This window comes from Echinops telfairi, unplaced genomic scaffold (assembly GCF_000313985.2).
Source record: "Echinops telfairi isolate 266 unplaced genomic scaffold, ASM31398v2 ScPeMD7_7457;HRSCAF=8495, whole genome shotgun sequence".
NCBI classification, from domain to species: domain Eukaryota; kingdom Metazoa; phylum Chordata; class Mammalia; order Afrosoricida; family Tenrecidae; genus Echinops; species Echinops telfairi.
In genome coordinates, this window is record NW_022111357.1 from 20,190,714 (window position 1) to 20,213,320 (window position 22,607).

The window sequence follows — 22,607 nt, forward strand, 5'->3', positions numbered from 1 at the left end:
CGGTGGTGGACGTGCTGGCGGACCACGCGGGCGAGCTCGTGCGCACCGACAGCCCCAACTTCCTCTGCTCGGTTCTGCCCTCGCACTGGCGCTGCAACAAGACGCTGCCGGTCGCCTTCAAGGTGAGTGCGGGCCCCGGGCGGGAGGACACCGGCCCGGGGCTCCCGGCCTCCCCGCTTCGGAAGCCCGGGCCCCGGGAGGAAAGGGCGAGGGGAGAACGTGCCCGCCACTGGCGGCCCGGGCCGGGCACCCTGCTGCCGGGGCGCAGGGAACTTTGGGCTTCGCCGAGCTCCGCCCCACGGCCTCGGAGTTCCGTGCTGAAAGCGCCCGGCACGGACGACTTTTAGGAGCCAGGCCTCCCACCACCTGGGCTCCCGAGAGCCCGGGGGAGACGCGTTGGTGCGGAAACGGGCGGATGCGGGGCATCGCTTTCCCCAGTGCAGACCTTTCCTTTCGGACAGAGTCGGTTTCCGGGGCGTGGGGAGGAGACCCCCAGTGGGGTGCAGAAGGTAGAGTGAGCCGACCCCGGCCCTGGCAGCGCGGTGCTGCCCGGCTTCGGAAGCACTTCCTGCTCACACTCCTGAACCGCTGGCGTCCGCCGTGGTACCCGGGGCGACTCCAGGCCCCTCGCCGGCGCACTTCACAGCAAACGGGGTCTCCGGCTCTTGGGTGTTCAGATGCCAGGCGGAGGCGGGGGCACTCCCACCCCTGGAAGCTCGCCGCTCTCCAGAGGACCCTTTGCTGAGTGCCAGGGAGTAGGCGGCTGTTTCATTTTCTTTTTTTTTAAGGGGGCAGCGAGATGAAACGAAAACGCCTTGGTTTTCCCCTAACCCTCTCGCAGCTGCCGTGAGAAAGGGCCGGGCGAGAAGCACGGGGGTGGCGCCGCAGCGGTGGCCGAGGTGGCTGGAAGCTGCCGCCAACTGCCCCTGAGGCCATCCTCGCTCGGGAAAGACGCATCCAAATTGGAAAACGGGATGAGTCGCTCTTTTGAGGTCCCTGGGGTGACGTCTTAAACTACCAGTGGGGGGAAATCTCCCGAGGAGGAAGGAGGGGAGGAGGCCGTGTGACTATATCTTCAGATCGGAGGTTTTACTGTCACTTGGAGCTTAAAAGGAATCTTTGAAATTAAAAGAAGACAGGCTGTTGACAGGAAATCTGGCCTTTCTTAATCAGACCCCAAACATGTTCTCCTTGAAAATTTTTACCATCTGGATGCCTCCTTCCAGCACGAGGTGGCCACGTTTAAATGACTGTGACTCCGCTTTAGGCTGACTCCTTTTCAAAAGGCAGCTTCCTCTTCATGCTTGGGGTGCGGGCAGCGGGGGTGGGGAGAAGAGGGGTATGTAGAGGTCACCTCTCCAAGCCCAGCAGGTGCGCCCTCCTGCTAATGAAAGCAAGCCCACCTCTGAGGTAAAGAGGATTTCTGGACCTCCTCACCGAAAACCTGCTGATTGTCACAGATTCCCACCAGAGGGATTCAGGTTCCAAAGAGACGGATCAACTGGGCCCAATTCATGGGGTGCAGGGAGCAGTTCTGTGATTGCTGATGACATTTTGACTTAGAGACTGTTGCTGGGAACTTCTCTGATAGAGCTTCAGCTCCAGCCCAAGGGAAGAAGGCCGCTGTCCACGGCACAGGGGCTGAGCCAGCTCACTGCCCCACCTCAGGCTGAGTGGCATTGAAAAGGGGGTTTCTTGGGACAGACTTAATCAGTTGCACCAGGATTTGGGTATGGAGATTTGGTCCTCTTGGGGGGCAACTCGTGGTCTGTAAACGCCTTCCCCACCCCGCATTTAGAAATCCGCATTGCGCCTGGTACCCAGGGGAGCTGCCTGGGCCGGCCCCTCCCCTCCTTTCTCTGCTGCGGCGGCGTCCCTCAGCCTTTCTCCATGCCCTCAGGTGGTCGCGCTGGGGGATGTGCCCGATGGGACGGTGGTGACCGTGATGGCAGGCAATGATGAGAACTACTCGGCTGAACTACGCAACGCCTCCGCCGTCATGAAGAACCAAGTGGCCAGGTTCAACGACCTTCGATTCGTGGGCCGCAGCGGGCGAGGTGAGCAAGATGGAGTCGAGACTGCACGGTGGGGGCGTGGGAAGGGGCAGAGGTGGGAGGAAGGAACAAAGTGGCTAAGGAGTCCCAGTCAGGTCTCCCAGCACTACCTAAAGCAGCCGGGTGGAATTCTGTATAGTGTTACAGAACTCTTTAAGGCTATGAGGAAAGTTGTGGTCATTAAAAAAAAAAAAAAAGACCATTTTGCTGCTTCCTGGTTAAGAGCCTGTGGTGGTCCCATAAAAGATGCTGGGACAAACTGAAAAAGAGGGCTTGTAGGTATTTTAGCAAGCGAGCTGAGAGGACAAGTGGTTGGTTTGGGGGAATTCAGGTGCCCTAGGCACGGAGACATACCGAAGGCATGGCGGCATAGAACGTGCCCTGGGTGCCCCTTGAAGAAGGGCAATTTCTGTGCTCCACCAGCGTCCATCACCAGCTGTGAGAACTCGCTCAGCAAGTCAAAGCGAATGCTTTCATATTGAAGAACCTCTGTGGGTCAAGGCAGACTGGGATCTTGCTTTGCTGAGTGTAGGAAGAGAGACGCCTCTGAAAGCCAGGAATCCGCCGTTTTCATTTTCACGCAGTGCCGGCATGTGTTAGTTAGGCAGTAGAAGCTGAACCCGCCTGACTTGTCGTTTTTGAGCTGACACGATGGTCAGGTTCTCTCAGACAGGGTCAGATGTTTGGACAAACCGCAGTGCTTGCCATGGTCCGTCATCCCTGATTTCTCAGATGCAGCCTTGCTCCCCACTGGGTCACAGAAATCGCTGCCACGTCTCAAGGCCCCCATCCCCAAAAGCCAGTTTCCCCAGCCCTTTGAGCCCTGGCAGAGTTGAGTGTGTGTGTGTGTGTGTGTGTGTGTGTGTGTGTGTGTGTGTGTGTGTGTGAAAATCCAGTTCCCGGGCTAGCAGCTCCAGTCCCAGTCAAGGCTGGTGTGCCACACCGCTGCCTGTCTGAACTTCCTCAGCTTCCAGTGTGAAGGCCCAACTGGGCACCACTGTTGCTGCTGCCAGGGGCTGTTGGGTGTGAGGCTGCTAGACCTTTCACTCCATCACTGAACTTCTGGTGGGGGGAGGGGGCGCCGGGGGTGCTCGGGGAGAAATTCTAAAAACACTGCCCCAGCGAGATGGGCAGTGGAGGGTGCACTGGCTCTTTAAGACCAGCCAGCCTGAGAGGTGGCAGAAGCCCAGCTCCCAGGCTCGGGGCTACTTCTCCAGCTTTGATAGAGGAAGCAAACTGGATGCCTGCTCTCCCGACTCAGCTTGACAAGGGCTGCAGGGGCTGAAGCAGAATTGTACTTTTCATCACCAATAAGCAGGGCCTTCTCAAAGCTGGAGTTCCCGCCCAGCCGCCAGCCGCGCTCAGCAGCGGGCATCTGGGCACCATTGCTTCCTCTCGAGCCATTGGATGTATACATACAAATGTCAAACATATTTTGACTTTTCAGCATTAATTAAAACCAGGGCATTATTTGCATGTAATAACTGTTTACTTGTTACTTTTTATGAAACTGAAATAGTTTACATTCTTTCAAACATTTCCTGTTCCTGTTGGCTCCCTTCCCCACGCGCAGATTTCTTTCAAACGGTACCCTTAAATGGTTGCAGGTTGATGGATGGAAAATGTTTGCTTTTATGAATTAAGCTTTCATTGCTGCTCCTAATTAGTCTCCAAGCCTCTTTTGTCATCCCCAATCTCTCAAACCCTTTGCAATTTAATCCCAAACCCCAGCCCCCGAGAGGAGTCACTTGCTGGTCTATGGTGGGCATGGCCGACCAGCGGCTGGACCCCAAGGCGCAGGTGGGGGCGGGGGCACTGTAGCTGCCGCCTCTCTAGGCCGGAAGAAGGGGAGGTCATTCACTGTGAGCCCTTGAGCTCTGTCCTTCCTCTCCCCACCCTGCGCCTCTCCTAGGAGGTGAGATGGAGGAAAAGAAGGGTTGACAATCCTCGCTGGCCGTTCTGGGGCCTGAAGAGGATTGTGTTGTGGCTTTGTGCACAGAACTGCCCCACCCTCCCCACTCCCCACAGGCCTGCAGGGCGGGAGATGGTTTCTAAGGAGTCCTTTAGTGGAGTGGCCGGCTCTGGGAGCAGATGAGGCTTGGGGGACGATTGGAGCTCTGGGAGAGAGAGAGAGATACAGGAGGCTGAGTTTAGGAGCTGCTCGGGCGACTGTCCTATCTCTGGCCTCAGCAGTCCTGGGAGGCAGGAAGGAGCGGGATGCTGAGTGTGAGTTCTGACTATCTGTAGACCGCTGGGTGAGGGTGCTTAGCCCCCAGAAACCTACAGCCTCTAAGAGCCTGGCCCACCTGGGTTTGGGGCTCTTCTCTCCCAGGGATTTGCTAGGTAGCAGAGGCAATTGCTTCTCTGTTTCCTCATCTGTAATCCTGGCAGCCCCTCCCAGAGTGCTGGAGCGCTGTCCTGCACCAGTGGCGCTGCCGAGGAGAGCTGTTCGAGATTTCAGGGATACACGTTAGAGATTTAGTCACTTCAAATGCTTGGGGCTGGAGGAGGTCTTTGAGGGCCCTTTGAGTGGTGACAGTCACTGATTGTCTGATTAGCGTGTGGTTTGGGCGGGGGTGGGGGGAAACCCAGATGGTGTGAACTGTGGAGTGGGAGGTGGAGGTGGCTGGCAGTGAGAAGAGGGTGCAGGGTCCTGTGGCCCGCAGACACTCTGCTGCTGTGCCCGCTGCGCCGAGTGGGAAATTCCCATCTGGGGAACAAAGCACTGATTGACGCAGACAATGCAGAGCCACTCTGGGGCCGGCCGAGAGCCCTTCCCTGGCTCTCTGAATCCTGGCCGGCATCCCTCTGTTCTGTCTCAGTTCGGGACGGTAGCTAGCTGGTCAGCCCCATAGGTCTTCTCAGGCCAGGCTGCAGGTGTGAGACCAGCGGCAGGAGGTTTGAAGGCAGGGGGCGGCTCCTGTCTTGCCCTGCCCTCTGCCCAGCACCCCTTCCAACAAGTGTGTCACAGGCTCTCTTGTACGAAACTGTGTGTGTGCAGTTTCAAGATGGATGGCTCCCTAATTGTGATGGAGAAGAAGGGGACCGGTACCCAGAAGAAAACGGACTTGGAACGTGTAGATGTTGGGGCGAGACGACTAGCAGAGGTCGGCCCCCAACACCGCGGCACACCCAACACGGCACACCCAACACGAATCCGAAAGCGGCCTTAGGGAGGTGATGGTCGAACTGGTGAACAGCTCATAGTGAAATGACCAGAAAAACAAAAAAAAAGTTGAAGATCAGTCTTCAATCGGTTTATACTTGCATCTTTGGAAAGTTTAGTCAAAGCAGCACAAAACTCTGCTGCCACTGAGCTGGTGCCTACCCAGCAACTCTGTTTGGGATTTCTGGGGGGGGGGGCAGTGACGGAGATGACCTTGCCTTTGGAAAACGGAGTTCGGTTCATTTTCAGAGAGAAGCAGGCTTCCCCGCCCATAGGAAGAGGCCGGCCCTGTGCGTGCCCCCTCCCCATTACCACTACTCATTAGGCTCAGTGGGGAGCACTCACCACCCTAGATCTCAAGAATGGCCCCTCGCGGGCACTCTCTCAGCACCGCTGGCCTGGGTGGCAGGGCAGCAGCATGGGGTCCTGAACTGGTTCCTAAGCCATGGTGAGCAGAGAGGGCTTTGGGTCAAGATGTGTGCATGACGGGGGCTGAGCGTGCTGGGGAAAGAGACATGGAGGCACCATGTCCCCAGACGCATCCCCTTCCAGCTGTGCAGCTCCTGTGAGTGGGACCTTGCCTGCGCCCCACCTTAAAGCCCGGCTGTGCTTGCTGCTTGGCCCAGGGTCCTGAGGGAAGGACTTGGGACCAGCCCTGGAGGACCTTGACTTGTCATTCTTAGGCTGCTGGCCCGATCCCAAGTTTGTCCAGTTGACCACACAGGGCTGGCCACCTCTTTGATCTCCTCAGCATTCTACTCCAAGACGGCGAGAGATGGTGGGTGAACTCGCTTTCAGGCAGAGAGAAAGGAGGGAGGGCTTGGGCCTCTGAGGCAGCGTTCCCCACCCCTGGTTCACGGACTTGAGGCCTCAGAGACCCCCATTTTCAGCCTCCTGCCCCCCCTCCACCCCTCCTAGACCTCCACCCCTACCTTCCTCCCTGCTCCCTCTGCAGTACCTCTGAGGGTGGTACCCAGGCCTAGAAAGGGTGAGGAAGCTGTTGGGGAGGGTTGCTGACCTTGGGGTAGCCTGAGAGACTCTGACTCCAGGGAGCAGGGTGTGTGTGTGTGTGTGTGTGTGTGTGTGTGTGTGTGTGTGTGTGTTTAGGGATCGGTGGAGGGTCCCTCTCTTCACATTGGAACCTGCTTGGGCCCTCCCTGGATACTGTCGGACCTGGACCGTTTCCTGCCCTCTTACCAGCCCCAGTTTTCTCATCTGTAAAATGGGAACAGTAATCTCTGCCCTAATTCCTTTCACAAATGTCCATTGAGTACCTACTGTGTGCCGGGTGCTGTTCTAGGTACCAGTAGCGAACAAGATTAAAGATCTGACTTTCAGGGAGTTTGCAACTTAGTCGAGGAAGATAGAAATAAAACGAAATAGGGAGGACGGTCGGTAATTAGGACTCATGTGCACTGTCAGGAAATTGAACCAGGCGTAGGGACCCGAGAACTTGGGGACCAGGAGGCTTCTCTTCTCAGAGGAATGTTTTCAGGGCCTGGAAGGAAAGAAACGGGATGGAGAGAACCGCTCCTGTGAACAAAGTGCCAGCCAGCGAGGTCTGGCGATGGGGCCAGTGAGGAGCATGACTTTGAAGGGTGACGTAGAAGATATTTAGAGAAACCTGCCACTACCGTAATGTGATATGTAAATACCTGGTGGCGAGGTCCCAGGTGCGGTGATCATTCCCTTGTGGTTGAGAGAAGAGTGCTAGGTTTCACCCAGAGAGGAGGAACAGTAAAAATGTTGCTCCCCCCACCCCACCCCATCCCTGTTGGACGGATGAGGGGCTCTGGAAGGTGCCCCAGGGGCCAGGTTAACTGGGCTGCTAATCTGTGTCAAATGACCAGGGGGTCACTGAGTGGGCCCCATCTTCAGGGGTCGCCTGCTGTGCCTCAACTGCCCACTCCTCTCTCCCTCAGCAGCCTGAGAGGGTCCTGCTGGTTGGGGCCTGGGGGGAGGGTCAGCATGGCAGCAACATCTAAAGGGTCCAGGACCTCAGATGGGAGGAGCAGGGGCTCTCAGAAGGGGCGTCTGACCATGCCCTGGAGCACTGACACATCCTGTGTCCAGAAAGCCCCCCTGTGGTCAGGGAGTAAGGGGCTGTGTGTGTGTGTATCCGGGCTCAGGATGCCCCCTTCCAGAGAGGCCCAGGAGTCCCAGTCAGAGTTGCCCCTCCTGGGCTCCTTACCTTTAAACAGCCCCTACCCACCCCCATCTCAGGGCCCTTGGGCCCAGCAGCCCACGCTGTGGGTGTTGTCCAGATCCTGCTGTTCTGGGCTGCCGTTTCCACGTGGTCACTCAGCCAGTGTATACACAGCAGGGGACCTTCTTCCCGCAGCCTGCCTCGGGTGCCCCCCACTCAAGACAGACCACAGAGATCGGGGTACATGAGCTCTGCCCTCAGGGACACCTCCCCACCCCCCCCACCCCCCCACGTCGCTGGAGCCCAGAGAGGTGTGGTCTGAGGACCAGGAGGTGAAGTCGACTTCAGCATCCCCCCCTGGCCAGCACCCACCTCCTTCATCCTGGAGGGTTTGGGTTACAGGAGGGAATGGAGTAAGGAGGGGGGAGGGGCAGGGAGTGCTCTTCTTTCACTGGAGGTGCTGAGGAAATTGGGTTCATCTTTGAGGAAAATCCTTGTTTTCTACTGTACCAACCGGCAAAGCCCCTGACAAAGCCAAGAATTCCACAGCGAGAGCTGAGAGACTGCTCCCTGTCCAAAGGAACACCCGATCCGCCCACAGGCTGGGGAAACCCCCGACACGCAAACATGGCAGAGGGAAAAAGAAGTCTGAAGGTGAAAGATGTTCTGTGTCAGCCGGCACTCAGGCCTGAAGATGACCCGGGAAATGTTCACGACCCCCATTGATAACAATTTTGAAAAGGCATTTCAGTGTTAACAGGAATGTTTACAGCGGTTCTCAACCTGTGGGTCTCGACTCCTTTGGGGGGGGGGGGTCGAATGACCCTTTCACAGGAGTCCACTGATTCATAGCAAAGTGACAGTGATGAAATAGCAAAGAAAATAATTTTATGGTTGGGGGGGCGGGTCACCACCACATGAGGAACTGTATTAAAGGGTCGTGGCATTAGGAAGGTTGAGAACCACTGGTTTAGAAGAACACAGAGACATCATGTGTGCTGGAAGCAGGCAAATGGAGTCCTTCCAACCCCATAGACAGGACAGGGTCCCCTCCTCAGAGGGATGGGCACGTGTCCACTCATGTCTGGACCGGCGGATGCAATGAACTCACTCCCACTTAGAATAGGTGCAGCAAGATATAAACAGATGCAGACAACGATTCTCATAAACTGAAGGTCACTGTCGTTGTATTTGACATGGTAAGAAATTATTATTATTTTAAAGAGCCTTTGTTTCCGTGTGTGTGTGTGTGTGTGTGTGTGTGTGTGTGTGTCTGTGTTCGTTCGTTCTCAGGAATTTTGAATGGAGTCTTTAGAGCCAAATGTGCATCTAAAAATAGAACAAAGTTCTGGAAAGAACAGTTGTGTCTACAGCGTAAACGTCTGCAGCTCCCAAATCATGCCTTTCGCAGCTGCGTACACCAGTAAGAAATTTTCAATGATGTGCTTGCCCGTGAGCGAGAGTGAGGACAGGTTGGATAAGAGATGAGAGCTGAATAACTGGCAGCCATTAAAAACGAAGTTTCCGGTGAATTTTGAGTGGCATGGGGGAGTTGACCGATGTGACACTAAATGAAGAAGGCAAGCGACTTCGTGTGCACGCACGCCGGGCACAGAGGCCCCACACGCCGGGCACCAGGGTTGTGGGGACGCTGTGATGTTAGAGGGTCTGTCTGCTCAGTGGACGTGGGGACCACGCTGTGAGGATAGCCTCTCCTCAAAATGTTCTCTCAAGATCACTAATTGCTTTCAGAGGGGAAATGTGCGCTCATCCCTGCTTCTCACCCCCAGCTCCCGAGGAATAGGGGCTATCACACGTGGAAGAATCCAGAAGTCTGTCGGGAGGAGTGGGTCAGAGTGGCCAGAGTATGGGTGGGACAAAGGTGATGAAGTTGCTGTCCTACCTCCAAAGGCCTTGACAGTCAGACGCAGCAGTTTGACCTTCACCCAGGGCCCTGTCTCCTGCCCCTTGGGGGTTAGGGGTGTCCAGGAGTGGGGGTTAGGGGTGTCCAGGAGTGGGGGTTAGGGGTGTCCAGGAGTGGGGGTTAGGGGTGTCCAGGAGTGGGGATTAGGGGTGAAACGGGGGATGGGATGCTGTGGTTCCATCTAGGTGTCAGCCTTCTGCCTTTATCTCCCCACCCCCACCCCCACCCCAGGGAAGAGTTTCACCCTGACCATCACCGTGTTCACCAACCCCACCCAAGTGGCCACCTACCACAGAGCCATCAAGGTGACCGTGGATGGACCCCGGGAGCCCAGACGTAAGTGTGGGGCCACTGACCACCCTGTGGGGTTGGGTGAGGGCCTAGTGTGAGAAGGGCAGCAGTGACGGCCCAGCAGGTGCCCTGGGTTCCTGGAGCACCCCTGAGGGTTTGGGGTCCTCCGCTCTCTTCCCATCCCCCAAACATGCATACTGTAATGCCCAACTTGACCCTGTGGCAGATGACTGTTCTTGGGGGTCACCTGGGGAGCTCAGATTTGTACCAGCCAAAGATGGAAGAGAGGCGAAGCCGGTGCTTGTGGACTGGGGGTGGGGGCTGGAAGTGAGTGCTGGCTGCAGGGCCAGGTTTAACCTCTCCCCAGCTTCCTCTTCGGGTGGCTGAGTGGGGAGGGAGGGGCGAGTGAGTGGCTAGAGCTGGTCTTCAGTGTGGGGCCACTCCCTGGGGGTTTTCCCTTTGGATCTTGGTGTAAGGTGGGCTGGGATTTGAGCCCAGGGCCAACCTCTGTAAGATCCCAGAATGCTAACACGATTCAGCAAAGGCTATAGAGCACCTGCTGTGAGCAGGCTGAGGCCTGGTGGGTTCCCTGTTGGGCTGCTACCCACAAGGTCACTGGTTCAAACCCATCCGCCACCCCAAGGGAGACCGAAGAGGCTGTCATCGCTTACAAAGGTTTAGTCGCAGGAATCCTAAGGAGCAGTTCTGCTCTGTCCTGTAGGGTCGCTATCAGTCGGGATCAACTTGATGGCAAAGTGTTTGGTTTGGGTTCTGTGCTTTATTCAACCGCAGGGTGGAGAGAGCAGATCTGGAGGCAGCCACCCGGGCAGTGGGGCCTGGGGAGCGCCCTCTGGCCTCTGTTCCTTTGTTTGAAAATGGAGTTTGTCCAGGCAGCTGCCCTGTGGAGCTATGGTGAGGCTGGAGCGCAGGCCCGAGGCTGGCAGGTACTCGTCTGTGTATCGGTGTTTAAGACTCGTTGTGTGACCTTGAACAGGTCACCGGCCTCAGCTTCCTCACCCACGAAACGGGGATGGTACCAGCTGCCGATGGCCTGTGTTCCCAGCAGAGGGAACGTCCTCCTGAGCTGACGGATCCATTTCATTCTGTGATGCTGGCCCCCACCTCCTTTCTGTACTCCCGCCACCATGCCGAGTCACTGGCGAACCTGCCCTGGTCAGCAGTAGAGAGGCTGCTGAGAACCCCGGGCCATGTCCATAAAGGTATAGGGCCCCCATTAAAGAAGGTGATGGCCCAGCTCTGAGTCTCAGGAGCAGAATCAAGACAGGCAGAAGGCAATGTGGGGCCACACCAAAAAGCAGTGAGCAACCTGTAACTGGGGACTTGGAGCTTGGTGGGAAGGTCCTCACTCTCCTGGGCTGGGGTCAGCTGGCAAGGGATGGGGTGGCACAGGACCGGGCCACTGAAGCCAGAGGGAGACAGAAAGCAGGAGGAGGGAGAGGGGCTGAGCCAGGGGCTTGCCACATGGCCTGAGGCAGATGGCTACATCTGTCTGGGGTCATGGCAGGGACTGGGTCCGTGCAAGAGATATATTCAAACAGAAGCTTCGGCAGCAGCTCATTCGTGGACCAGCTCAGAGCAGAGCTGGGGGTGGTGGTAGGGGATCCCTGGTCGGCTTCTGAAGACGTGCTTCCCCCTGCCCAGACCAACCGTGGCCCTAAAGTGAGGTCTGGCCAGCACCCTGGCATCCAGCCCCACCCTGGCCTTTAGTTTGTGACCTTGGGGAAGGCCCCTCCTCTTTCCAGGCTGCCGTGTCCTCACCTATAAGAGAGAGGAGGCCAGCCCAATTGCTGCTGGCCTCGGAGCAGCTCTGTATGCCACGCCCCTGGCAGAACCAGATACCACTCACCACCGTCGAGGTGATGCCGACTCACAGAGACCCTATAGGACAGGGTAGAACTGCCCCTGGGGGTTTCCGAGACTAGAATTCTTTATGGAAGTAGAAAGCCCCATCTTTCTACGTGGAGCACCTGATGGTTTTGACCCGCTCACCTTGAGTTAGCAGTCCGGTGCATAACCACGACACCACCAGGGCTCCCAGCCCTGGGCAACTGAGCCTTAACTCCTCCCCCAGGAGGCAGGGGAGGCAGTGCCTCTTGCCTAAAGGTGGGCTCTGCCCTAAAGCCAAGGCCACGGGCACTTGTTGGAGGCTCAGTCTGCTCATCTGTCAAATGGGGTTTTTTGGCATGGTTCAGTGAGTCTGCAGCTGCCCAGCCCACAGGAAGTGTCCACAGCGGGCTTCCTCTAGGCGCTCTCCTGCTTTCCCCCCTCAGCCCAGGGTGAGGGCCAAGCCTTCCACGGGGTTAGGGTGGGGTGGGTGGGGCGGCTCCCAGGAGCCAAGGAAGTGGGAGTCTCGGATCGCTGAGGCCCCGTTGTGGGTTCTGTGGCCGGGTCGTTCCCCTCTGGTGCCCGGCAGAGCGTGCCCAGGCTGCAGCCAGGTGGCCAGCTGGGTCTGAGGCTGGCGAGGTGGCTTCCTGCCTCTGTGGCTTCAATGTCTGAGGCCCTCAATGCTGATGTCCCCCAGAGCCACGGGGCAGGGGTTGTCTGTGGACCACGGGTCAGCCACCGAGAGCCCTGCCTGCAAGTTGAGCAGGTGCTGGTGCCTGAGAGGGGAGGACAGGTCAGCACCTGCCCATGGCTCCACCCACCCCTTGAAGAACCTGAATGCGGTGGACCCTTCCCACCCAACTGTGTCCGTGCGATGGTTGTGGCGACAGATATCCTCCTGGCACCTCCCATGTTCTAGGAGGCGCCCCAGCACACAGGCCTCTGGCCTCATGGAGTTAACTCCCTAGACGGTAGACAAGGCTCTTCCCACCTCGACCCACAGGCCCTGCTGACCTCTGCCCCCTCGCTCACCATCCTCCTCCTCTCCCCTCCGACTCGGCCTCTTCTCCCCACTCTGCCTCCCTGGTCTTCGGGACCTTGCCATTGGCTGCTCCCTCTGCCGGGAACTCTTCTCCCTCCCACACTCAGACTTCTCCGGGAGACCTTCCCTGACCACCCCCTGAGCCCACCACCCCTACGCTGCTTGGCTCCCATGCTCCCTAGCACCCCGCCATCTAATGTGCCCGTGGCTCACTATCTGCTGCCCTGTATGACTCCCCTCCCCCAGCCTGACACGCTCCACGTGGGGGGGACCTCATGTTCTTCCTGACACTGTTGCCGGCCCTGCCATACGGAGGCTCGACCAGTACCTGTAAAGTGGACCAAACTCAAAACCACGGCCATCGATGCTGACTCACAACGACCCTGTACAGCAGGGCAGAACTGTCCCCGTGGGTTTCCCAGACTGTAGCTCTTTACGGGGATAGAGAGCCTCATCTTTCTCCCAAGGAGCAGCTGGTGGTTTTGAACTGCTGATCTTGAAGTTAGCAGACCAAAGCCTAACCCTCTCTGGCACCAAGGCTCCGTAAGGTGGGCAAAGTGCATATGTATGAAACTCCCAGGTAGTCCTACCAGGAACACGTGGGAGAGGGAGGGGCTGCTGTTTGAGGCAGGAGGTCCACTCGAGAGGTGATGTTTGAGCAGAAGCCAGAAGGAAGTGAGCAGCCACTGTACTTCCTGGGGGCTTGGTGACTTGGCTGGGCAGGACTGGTGGCCTTAAGCCTGAAATTGAGTCTTCAAGGGCCCTAGTGTTGCCTCAACTTCCCCCTCAGTCTCAGTGTGGAGGCCAAGGGGTGCCAGAGTCGCGGGCAGGCAGCTGCTCCTGCTCCCCAACTCCCAGGGTTCCACACACCCACCCGGGAGCAACGTCCTCACAGGCAGCCAGGGAGCCAGCCCAGTGGGAGGGAAGGAGTTAACCGCAGACCTCCCGGCTCCCCTAATCAACCCCAGACCGCTGGAAGCCCCAGTCGGCCCAGGAGGGAGCTGCCGCCTCCCTGCCCGCTGGCCCCCCGCCAGCCCGTTTCCCTGCCCAGCCACCGACCCAGGCTTTCATCCGCTCACAGGGGGCCGATTCACAGCAGACCACCCCAGGCCGCGCCGCTTTATAAGTCCTGCTCCATCGCCCGCCTGCGATTCCGTGGCGGTTGTTAAAAGCCGGGTGTAAATCTCCTGACAGGCCGCAGAGCGGGCCTCGGGCCTGGCCGCCCCACCCGTGGGCTGGGCAGACAGTAGCTGCTGTGTCTGGGCTGTGGCCACTCCAGGGCCGGCCCAGCCGCTGAGGGAGGCGGCCCAGTGGCTTCAGATGGGTGAAGGGCCGGGTAACCAGATCCCACATTGTGCCCCAACTAACAGCTCTGCCCCGACTCTGTATTATCTCTGCATCTCAGACACACACACACACACACACACACACACACACACACACGGAGGAAGGGCACTGAAAAACCACTTGCCAGGTGGCCCAGCTCATCTCGCCCGCCTGCCCGCCCGCCCAAGACCTTAGCAACCAAGCTCCGGGAAATGGGCACCCCGTCTGAGCTGGAGTCTTGGGTGGACCACGTGATGGGGCCACAGCACTCCCTCTTCCTCTGTAAAAGAGAGGGGTGAGGGTCCCTCCTCACAGAGGGTTGTCACTCTTGAAGACAATATGGGAGCCCTCCTGGCACCGTGCCTGGTACGTAGTAGGTGTTTGCTAAGGAGTTGCCACTCTTGTCACAGGGGTTGGGGGTGGTGCTGTGTACAAGCAGGGGGAAGGCCCTCTCGGTTTGCCCTACAGCACCAGGTACCTGGCAGGTGTTGGCAGCCAGCATTAGCATGTGCAGGTCACTGGGCCTCTCCAGGCCTCAGTTTGCTCTCCTGTGAAATTGGGGCAGCGAGAGGCCTCCCCCCTGAGGGTGTTGCAAGGTGACTGCACTTTAGGTCAGCTCTTAGACGCTGGGGCGGAGGAAGAGCTGGGAGACCCTCGTTGGGCTCTGCCCTGCTGGCACTCCCACCAACACGCTGGGGCTAAGGCTGCTTTCCTGGCTGGGGTTGTACCTGAGCTAAGGCGAGGGTCTGGTGGAGAAGCTACGATGAGTTGTCACAGGAAGAGACGGGGCTTGGGCAAGGCAAGCAGGTGACACTCTTTCCTCTTGGGGGCCACTGTAACCAGTTGCCGCTGCTCCTTGCCATTTTAAGCCAGGGACCTCGTAGGAGGTATGGGAGCTGGAGTGAGTGGACTATGCAGAGGGGAAACCAAGGGCCAGCCCCATGGTGACCAAAGACTAGATCCAGAGCACCCACTGTTGGGAGCCCACTGAGAGAGGCCTTTTCCGCGGGGGGCCATTGCGCATCCTTGGACACAGGAAGTTGCCATTCTGCTCCCAGCCTGAAGGCCCAGCCCCATGGCTCCCAGACTCCCCGGCGCCCTGGCACGTGGAGCCGCCTGGGCTCCCCTTGGCCCTTCCTGAACATCTCCAGCGTCCCATAGCAATGAGGAAGCAATCCCTCCCGGGAAGTCTGCCCAGGAAGACGGACCATGGGCTCTGGGGTCAGATTACTTGGCTCACACCCCAGGCTGCCACTTAGCGTAGGCCTCCTCTGGAAGCCTCGGTGGCCCCATCTGCAGCAGGGGAGCAGACAAAGTGAGAGAGAGCCCTGGACTCACAGGCAGCCGGTCTGGGTGTGAGTGCAGGTGCTGGGCCCTGGCTCTGGGGTCCCAAGTATAGCCTTGACCGTTGCGGCCTCGTCTCTCATGTGGGCCTGGCTGTCCTGCCCACCCTGGCACAAGCAGGGGCAGAAGTGAGTCTTCAGAGAGACGACCCATGTGGGTGGTAGATCTTGCTTGGCCAGCACCACCACTGAGGGTGGGGACGCCGCCGGTGCAGGACAGGGTGGGACGTGTGTGAGGCTGTGAGTGGCAGGGCCAGGCCTCCACCCCAGGCCCAGGAGTAATTGTAAGCCCCTTTTGTACCCAGTGTGACTCGGAAGCAGGCACCCCTCTCTGCCAGTAAGGCTGTGGGCTAGCTTTCCTGTGGCCTCATTGACTCACTTCAAGCTTGGGGTCCACTAAGATGCTCAACTCTTTGGTACCCAAGTGACTGCTGGGTCAGTCTGCGGTCTCCGTGTCCATTCAGTCTCTTGCACTCACTCTGAATCCGTTCTCCCCCAGCTTGTCCCATCTCCCTGCCACTCTCAGTGACCTCGGCAGCAGGTGCAGCAGCATCTTCTCTGAGCCTGCTGGGGTTAAAGACCACCCTGTGGCACATTCCTACAGGCCGGCTTCTGGTGGGGACCCCGAGGTTAAGAGACACCCAGCCAGAAATCAGAAGGTCCTGGGAGGCGTCTCCGCTGTCCTGGGGCTGCATCAGAAGAGAAAGTGGGGATCCCTGGTTCTCAGTGTCTCCCAAGATGCCCCACTCTGTTTCTAAGGGCACTTCTGTGCCCATTTGAGGCAGATATCTGTTGAGAGCTTCTGATATCAGAGTCCTCTACAAACTCGCCTCACTGCCATCGAGTCAAATCAACTCATCACGACCCTATAGGACAGGGTAGAACCAGCCCTGAGGGTTTCCAAGACTGTAAATCTTTATGGGAGCAGAAAGCCTCATCTTTTCCCTTGCAGCAGCTCATCATTTTGAACTGCTGACCTTGCAGTTAACAGCCCAACTTAACCCACCGCTCAGCCAAGGCTCCTTGTGTCCCCTGCATCCCACAGTAGCAATCAGAAGTTCCGGTCAGCCTGTGACCTCTATTCCCAATGTATCCCGCTTTCTAGTTCCTCAGCGCATCATTGTCCAGGCCACAAAGGACAGTGAGAGCATCCCTTCCCTACCCCCTTCTTTTTAGCTTCCACCCACTCCTCTCTTAGTCCCTCTTCATCCTTCTAGAAAATGCTGTGTCGCCCACTGATGCCTGCGGGCCAGTGAGGCAGCCGGGCCGGCTCTGTGACCAGGCTAGGTTACTGGGTATTCACGAGGTTGACTAGAAAAGTATATCCTCACCCCCCAGATCCCCAGGGAGAAGCTAGTTACCCAGTGTCCACCTGGGGAAACCCCACTTCAGGGAGGTGTGGCTGGGGGTGCCTGGGAGCCCTGCACGTGAAGGAGTAATAGAGGGCAACCCAAAGGACCGTCCAAGAAGGAAGTGACTACTGCCTTCCCCTCCAATGAGCTGTGGCAAGATCGAGGGACAGCTACTGGCCTAGCAGTAAGAAGCCTCATCGCACGTGCTGGACCCTCGCCGGGACCCAGGAGAACGCTGAGGGTTTCCTGGAAGCTCCGTTATTTCTGTGGGCTGGGCTGAGCTCTTCATTTTCCGGATGAGGAGCCAGAGCAAAGCACCAGGCTAAGCTGCAAAGAAAGTTCTTCACACTGGTTCCCCCCCTCTCCCCACTGACCCCAACTGGAGTGGACCTGTCAGCCTTGTGCATTGCTTGTGAAACATCAACAAAGTCATTCAAAATATGGTGGGAAGGGGTCCTGCAAGGCTGAGGTCAGTCCCGCAGTATTCCCTCAGGCCTGGGGGGTGGGGGATACACTAATGTCATGGGCGTAACAGCCCACAAAGACTGTGTTCTCCACCCTACTTTGGTGAATCACCCGTCATGGGGGGCGTGGGGCTTAAATGCATGTGAGCAGCCATCTAAGTGCAGGTACTGGCCTCTCCTCGTCCGGAGGGAAAGAGCAGAGCATATGGAAACTGCACGTCAATAACCGGTCCAGCAGACTCAGGAGTCACACAGACATCAGTCTGCAGCCCAGAGACCAGAAGCATTAGATGGTGCCCAGCCAATTTCTCTGAAAGGGAGGGATCACAGTAGAAGGTTCTGGACCCAGTGGAGAAAATGTAGAAGAAGAAGATTGAACATCATTTTTTAAAAAAACAGACTCAGAGCTGACGACAGCCCTGAGACTGGCCTTTACTTCCCCTTCAGGTCTGGAACTGGCCTTATCCACGTGGCTCAGTTTTCAGCCAAATGATACACGCAAGGGGGCAGTGACACAAGCGAGGTCCACACCAGAGAATCCATCAGCCATTTGAGACTTTCCGTGAGACAGCATTGCCCAAAGACAGCGCTCCGAAGGGTTAGGAGAGAGGGGCAGTGGGAGCAGACACGCAGGCCAGCCCTGCTCCGGGGTGGGGGTTGCAGCATGTGTCTGAATTGTCGGATAGCAAAGGAAGACCGTCTTTACCAACTCACCAGGAAAAGTTCAATAAAGGAAGAAATGCTCCCTGACACAGGGTGGCTGCCCACGGGCAGGCAGGGGCTTCTGGTATCCTCCCTGTGTGGGCCATGGTGGGGTTCGGGGGGCAGTGGGGAGCGCTGGCCTTTTCACCTCTGTGGCACCCCAAGCCAGGTGCACTGGCCCCCTGTCCCCGGCTTTCACTCAGAAATGGGGAAGCCTAGCCCCTCGCTGGAGACTCCCCTGCCTCTACCCAGCATGCTGTCTGAGACCCAGAGACTGAGGTGTGGGTGGGGCTCAGGACTGCACCCCCAGGGACCCTCACAGACATCCTGTGCTGCCAGGGCTGCCTGGAGGGACAGGCGAGAGGGGCAGCCCCCTGGTTTTTCTCGCTGTCCCCCCAACCATCACCACCACTTGCTTGCTGGAGCCACTTTCTCGTGCCTGCGCCCTCCGTGTCCCCATCTGCCGAACCATGTGCTGTAGCGATCTCGGTCCCGCCAGGTCACAGGCTCTGAGTTGAACTCGGGATCTGCAACGATGGGAGGAGGGTAGTGGGACCCTGGGGCCCGCCGCTGACCCAACGCCCCTCGCCCCTCCCTGCCCGCAGGGCACCGGCAGAAGCTGGAGGACCAGGCCAAGGTGTTCCCGGACCGTTTTGGGGACCTGGACCGGCTGCGCATGCGCGTGACCCCCAGCACGCCCAGCCCCCGAGGCTCGCTCAGCACCACGGGCCACTTCAGCAGCCAGCCCCAGACACCCATGCAAGGTACAGCGGGGGCCTGCAGCGGGTGGAGGGCCTGGATGGGTACCCTCTAGCTGCTCCCCTGCCCCATGGAAACACTTCTGGGGCCCATCATTCACTCAACAGACTTTCCGACACCCACCCTATGCTGGGCGCAGTCAGTCCCTGCCCACCTTGAGACTCCCCCACCCCCACCCTTGGCTCTTAGTCGCCTCATTAAAATGGGGGCACATCTTATCCAAGGTGAGGGCTTCCTGGGGCCTGGTGACAGAAGATATGATGGTCCCCCTCTAAGCCTCAAACTCCCCATCTGAAAGTTGCAGACAGGCCGCTGCCTGGGGACTGGGGTGTCGGTCCCAAGTAGTGCTGTGCTCAGAGGAGTTCGGGAAACTGTGAAGTGCTTCCCCAGCGCTGGAGAGCCTCCCACCCGACCCATAGACACAGCCCTAACTCAGGAAGAGGAGGTGGCCTCAAGGCTGCGGTGGGAATGGTGACCAGGGGCTCTGTCCCTGTGGCCTTGGCTGGGGGGATGGGGAGGCTTGGGTGGGAACGGCAGAGGTCAGCAGTTGGAATCCACGGCAGGCTCTGGTGGGTCTCACAGTGAAAAGATGATCAGTGGGGGGACAGGAGCTGGCTCTGTCCTCCAGGGTCTCTCAGCCAGGGATTTGGGGGCACAGGGAGGTGAGGAACAAGAGCAGTAGGCCTCTGGCAGCATCTGACCAGCCAGCCTCCACCCAGGCCTGCCCCTACCTGCTAAGAGGCAAGGCCGCTGACGGCCAGGACCAGGGAACTTGAGCGTGAATTCCATAGTCAAGTGGGCTAGGCCACTTTCTGGCTCTGTGACTTTAGGCAAGTCTCCTCACTTCTCAAACCCCATTTTTCTGCTCTTTGAAATGGGGGAGTGGAACCTGCCCTACGGCGTGCAGGCAAGGCCAAACTTTGGAGTTAGTCTCCCTAGCCACCCGCTCCTGACCTGATCCTGGGGGTGCCCTCAGCACATCCCACCCCAATGTCCAGGGTGCCTGCTGATACCTTTGACCCCCTGACCTCAGCCACTGGAGGCCCCAGCCCCTCCATACCTCACCCCCCTGCTGCAGCTGCCCACAATGGGGGCTTCTCCCAGCTCAAAGGGCTCATTCAGCCACCAGGCAGCAGCTGGGGCAATTTGGAGAAGAAAATAAACATCTCCTTCTAGTGTTGGGATTGGCTGTCCCACAGTGGCCGGCCAGCTTGAGTTTCCTGGGGCTGCAGGAGGCTTGGCGGCGAAGCTGCTGGAGGGTCGGGTTGGCCAAGGGAGGACCTTCCCCGCTGCCCTCCGGAAGGAGGTAGGACAGGGCGGGGGCAGGTCTGGACTGGCCTCCCGCTGAAGCCCTGCACTAGAAGCCTTCCGTCCCCTGGGTTCTGAGCTGAGGTGTGAACCCCAGACTCAGCTCTGCTTGGAGCACAGGCACCACTAGCAAGACCTCCTTCCCCACCCCAGGCTTCCTCAACGAGGCTCCTCAGATCTGCTAGGCCTTGGGGCTGGCTGCCCTGGGAGCTGTTAAGGAGGGTTGTAGATAACGCACATGTCCCTAGCCCCCCAGGCCCTGCCCACTACCCTCCACCCCACCACGGTGACCCCAGGAGGGCAGCTCCCATCGGATTCACACTCAGCACAGAGCTGGCTATGGAGGGACACATGCTTCACCAGAGTAGAGAGAACTCAAGGCCCAGAGTGGTTATGAGTCTCACCCACGGTCACACAGCAGCTCAGGCAGAGCCAGAGAAGCAGGAGGTCCAGGGAACCCGCTGCCTCAGACACGGCAGGCCATGCCCACTCCGAGCTAGGCTGAGGTGGGAAAGTTGGTTCCTTCCAAAGAGGTTGGGGCCAGAGAGATTTCCTTCTACGCCATTGCCAGGGGCTCATCTGCCTAGCCCTCTGCTGCCTGGAGTCGCCCCCTCGCCAAGCCTGGGTTCATCTTGGTAGGACCTCAGTCTGCCTGGATGCCAGAGGTGCCAGGGGGCACAGCTGCAGCCTGCAATGCTCCCGGGCCCTGCCTTTGACCCAGCTCCATTCTGAACAGTGTACCTGAGTTCATTAGCGTCCCCTGCGAGCCCTGCCCCGGGCCAGTGTAGACCGCCTTCCCCTACAGGACCCAGCATACCCCAGGCACCGACATCAGCAGCTCCCAGTGGCAGGCCTGCTGGCCACCAGCTGCTGCCACCACGCCTTCCCCCACAGCACCGCCTCTGCAAGCTCAGCCGGTTGTCCTTATCCCTACTGTGCACGTGGGGAAGCTGGTGCCTGAATGACTTGCCCAAAGACCCGTGGCTAGCAAGCGGCAGAAGCAGAGTTTGAACCCACGCAGACCGCTCCCCCTGACCAAGGGAGGAAGACCTGGCATGTTGCTCCCATGAGGATCCTAAACCCAAACCAAGCCCACTCTCGTCAAGTCCGTTCTGACTCCGACGTCCGTAGACTTACCGTCTCCAAGACGGTAAATCTTTATGGGAACAATCTCATCTTTATCCCGCCCACCTTGCAGTTAGCAACCGAATGCTTAACACACAGTGCCACCAGGACCCCCTCCCGTGCCACACCGTTAACCCCCATTCTGTGCTACCTAATAGTTGTGTGTCAGGGAGGTAGAGATTTTGTGCCGTGTCCGTTGTGCTGTGGCCCCTTGAGCAAGTGCCTTACCCTCTTGGGCCTCACTTTTCCCATTTGTACCCCAAAGAGTCTTGAAGGCCCTTTGAATGTTTTTTGTGGGGTGGGGCTGGATAATGATTATAAAAGTAGCTAGAGAAGAGGCCGGACACCCTTGGCCCTGGAACCAAGCTACCAGGGTAGCCAGGACAGGGCCTGGACTGGGCACTGGGTCTCCCTGTGGCTGACACAGAATCCTAGCCCCTGCCCCTCTGGCTGATGTCTCCGTTTGCTCTCAGGACAGGTGAGGATGGCATCTGCTCCCTGTCTGGCCATTGGTCAGCTCTGGCCTGTGTAAGGCAGCCTGAGAGACGCAGGCCCTGGCGGGTTAGGACCGGGCGTGGACTCCAGCAGACAGCAGAGCCCCTGTGAGGGAGTCCAGGCCTTTCTGTGCCAACCACCTAGCTGCCTGTTTCTTTAGTTGCAAAGCTGGCTCCCAGTGGGAGACCCTTGGCACTTCTGCTCTTGTCAATTCACCACAGGAAACAGAGGGGCACCATGCCCATCATGCCCCCCAACAGCCCAGGTGGGCACCCCTGCACCCCCAGCAGACTCTCCACAGGCAAGGTGTGGAGGAAGATTTAAGGGGGACCCCAGGAACAGGCAGGTCAAGGGGAGTTGGTATCCTGGCAGGCTCCAGCTCCCCTGTCCCAGCCCAGGGCAGTACCAGCAGAGCCAGATCTAGAATCATCTGGAACTGGGGCTCCCAAAATAGGCTGTGAACCAGAAGCCCTCGGGCACCCTCTGAGTCCTCCCATCTGCCCACAGGCACCCCGGACCTGAACCCCTTCCCAGACCCCCGCCAGTTTGACCGCTCCTTCCCGGCCCTGCAGACCCTCACGGAGAGCCGCTTCTCAGACCCCAGGGTGCACTACCCTGGGGCCATGTCGGCTGCCTTCCCCTACAGCGCCACGTCCTCAGGCACCAACATCAGCAGCCTCGGGGTGGCGGGCATGCAAGCGGCCAGCCGCTTCCATCACACCTACCTCCCACCGCCCTACCCCGGCGCCCCGCAGAACCAGAGCGGGCCCTTCCAGGCCAACCCGTCCCCCTACCACCTCTACTACGGCACGTCCTCCGGCTCCTACCAGTTCTCCATGGTGGCCAGCAGCAGCAGCGGGGGCGACCGCTCCCCCAACCGCATGCTGGCCTCCTGCACCAGCAGCGCCACCTCCGTCGCCGCCGGCAGCCTCATGAACCCCAGCCTGGGCGGCCAGAGCGACGGCGTGGAGGCTGACGGCAGCCACAGCAACTCCCCCACGGCCCTGAGCACGCCGGGCCGCATGGACGAGGCCGTGTGGCGGCCCTACTGACTGCCTGGCTCCGTGTGGACTTGTCCCGCCAGAGGCGGGGCCCTGAGAACCTTCCCAACTGGCCCTGCTCCAGGGCTTCAGGCAGGCTGGCATGTCAGCCCCGACCAACCATGGTCCTGAGGGTCTGGGTCCTGGGGTCCAGAGCTGGCGTGGCTCTGAGAGCACCTCGTCCGGCCACCAGGACATCTCGCAGGACACTGCTCCGCTCAGGGC

At 58.7% G+C, this 22,607-nt stretch overlaps 1 protein-coding gene across 1 annotated transcript in view; it reads left to right on the forward strand.

The window, feature by feature from the left end:
• The window catches only part of RUNX3 (RUNX family transcription factor 3), a 146,150-nt gene extending 123,756 nt beyond the window's left edge, over positions 1–22,394 (forward strand). Inside the window, exons 3-7 of the mRNA XM_004705098.2 lie at positions 1–122; positions 1,901–2,057; positions 9,522–9,626; positions 18,261–18,419; positions 21,850–22,394. Of these exons, the coding sequence (XP_004705155.2) occupies positions 1–122; positions 1,901–2,057; positions 9,522–9,626; positions 18,261–18,419; positions 21,850–22,394 (1,088 nt within the window). The remainder of the gene's footprint in view (positions 123–1,900; positions 2,058–9,521; positions 9,627–18,260; positions 18,420–21,849) is intronic.
• The last annotated feature ends 213 nt before the right edge of the window (positions 22,395–22,607 follow it).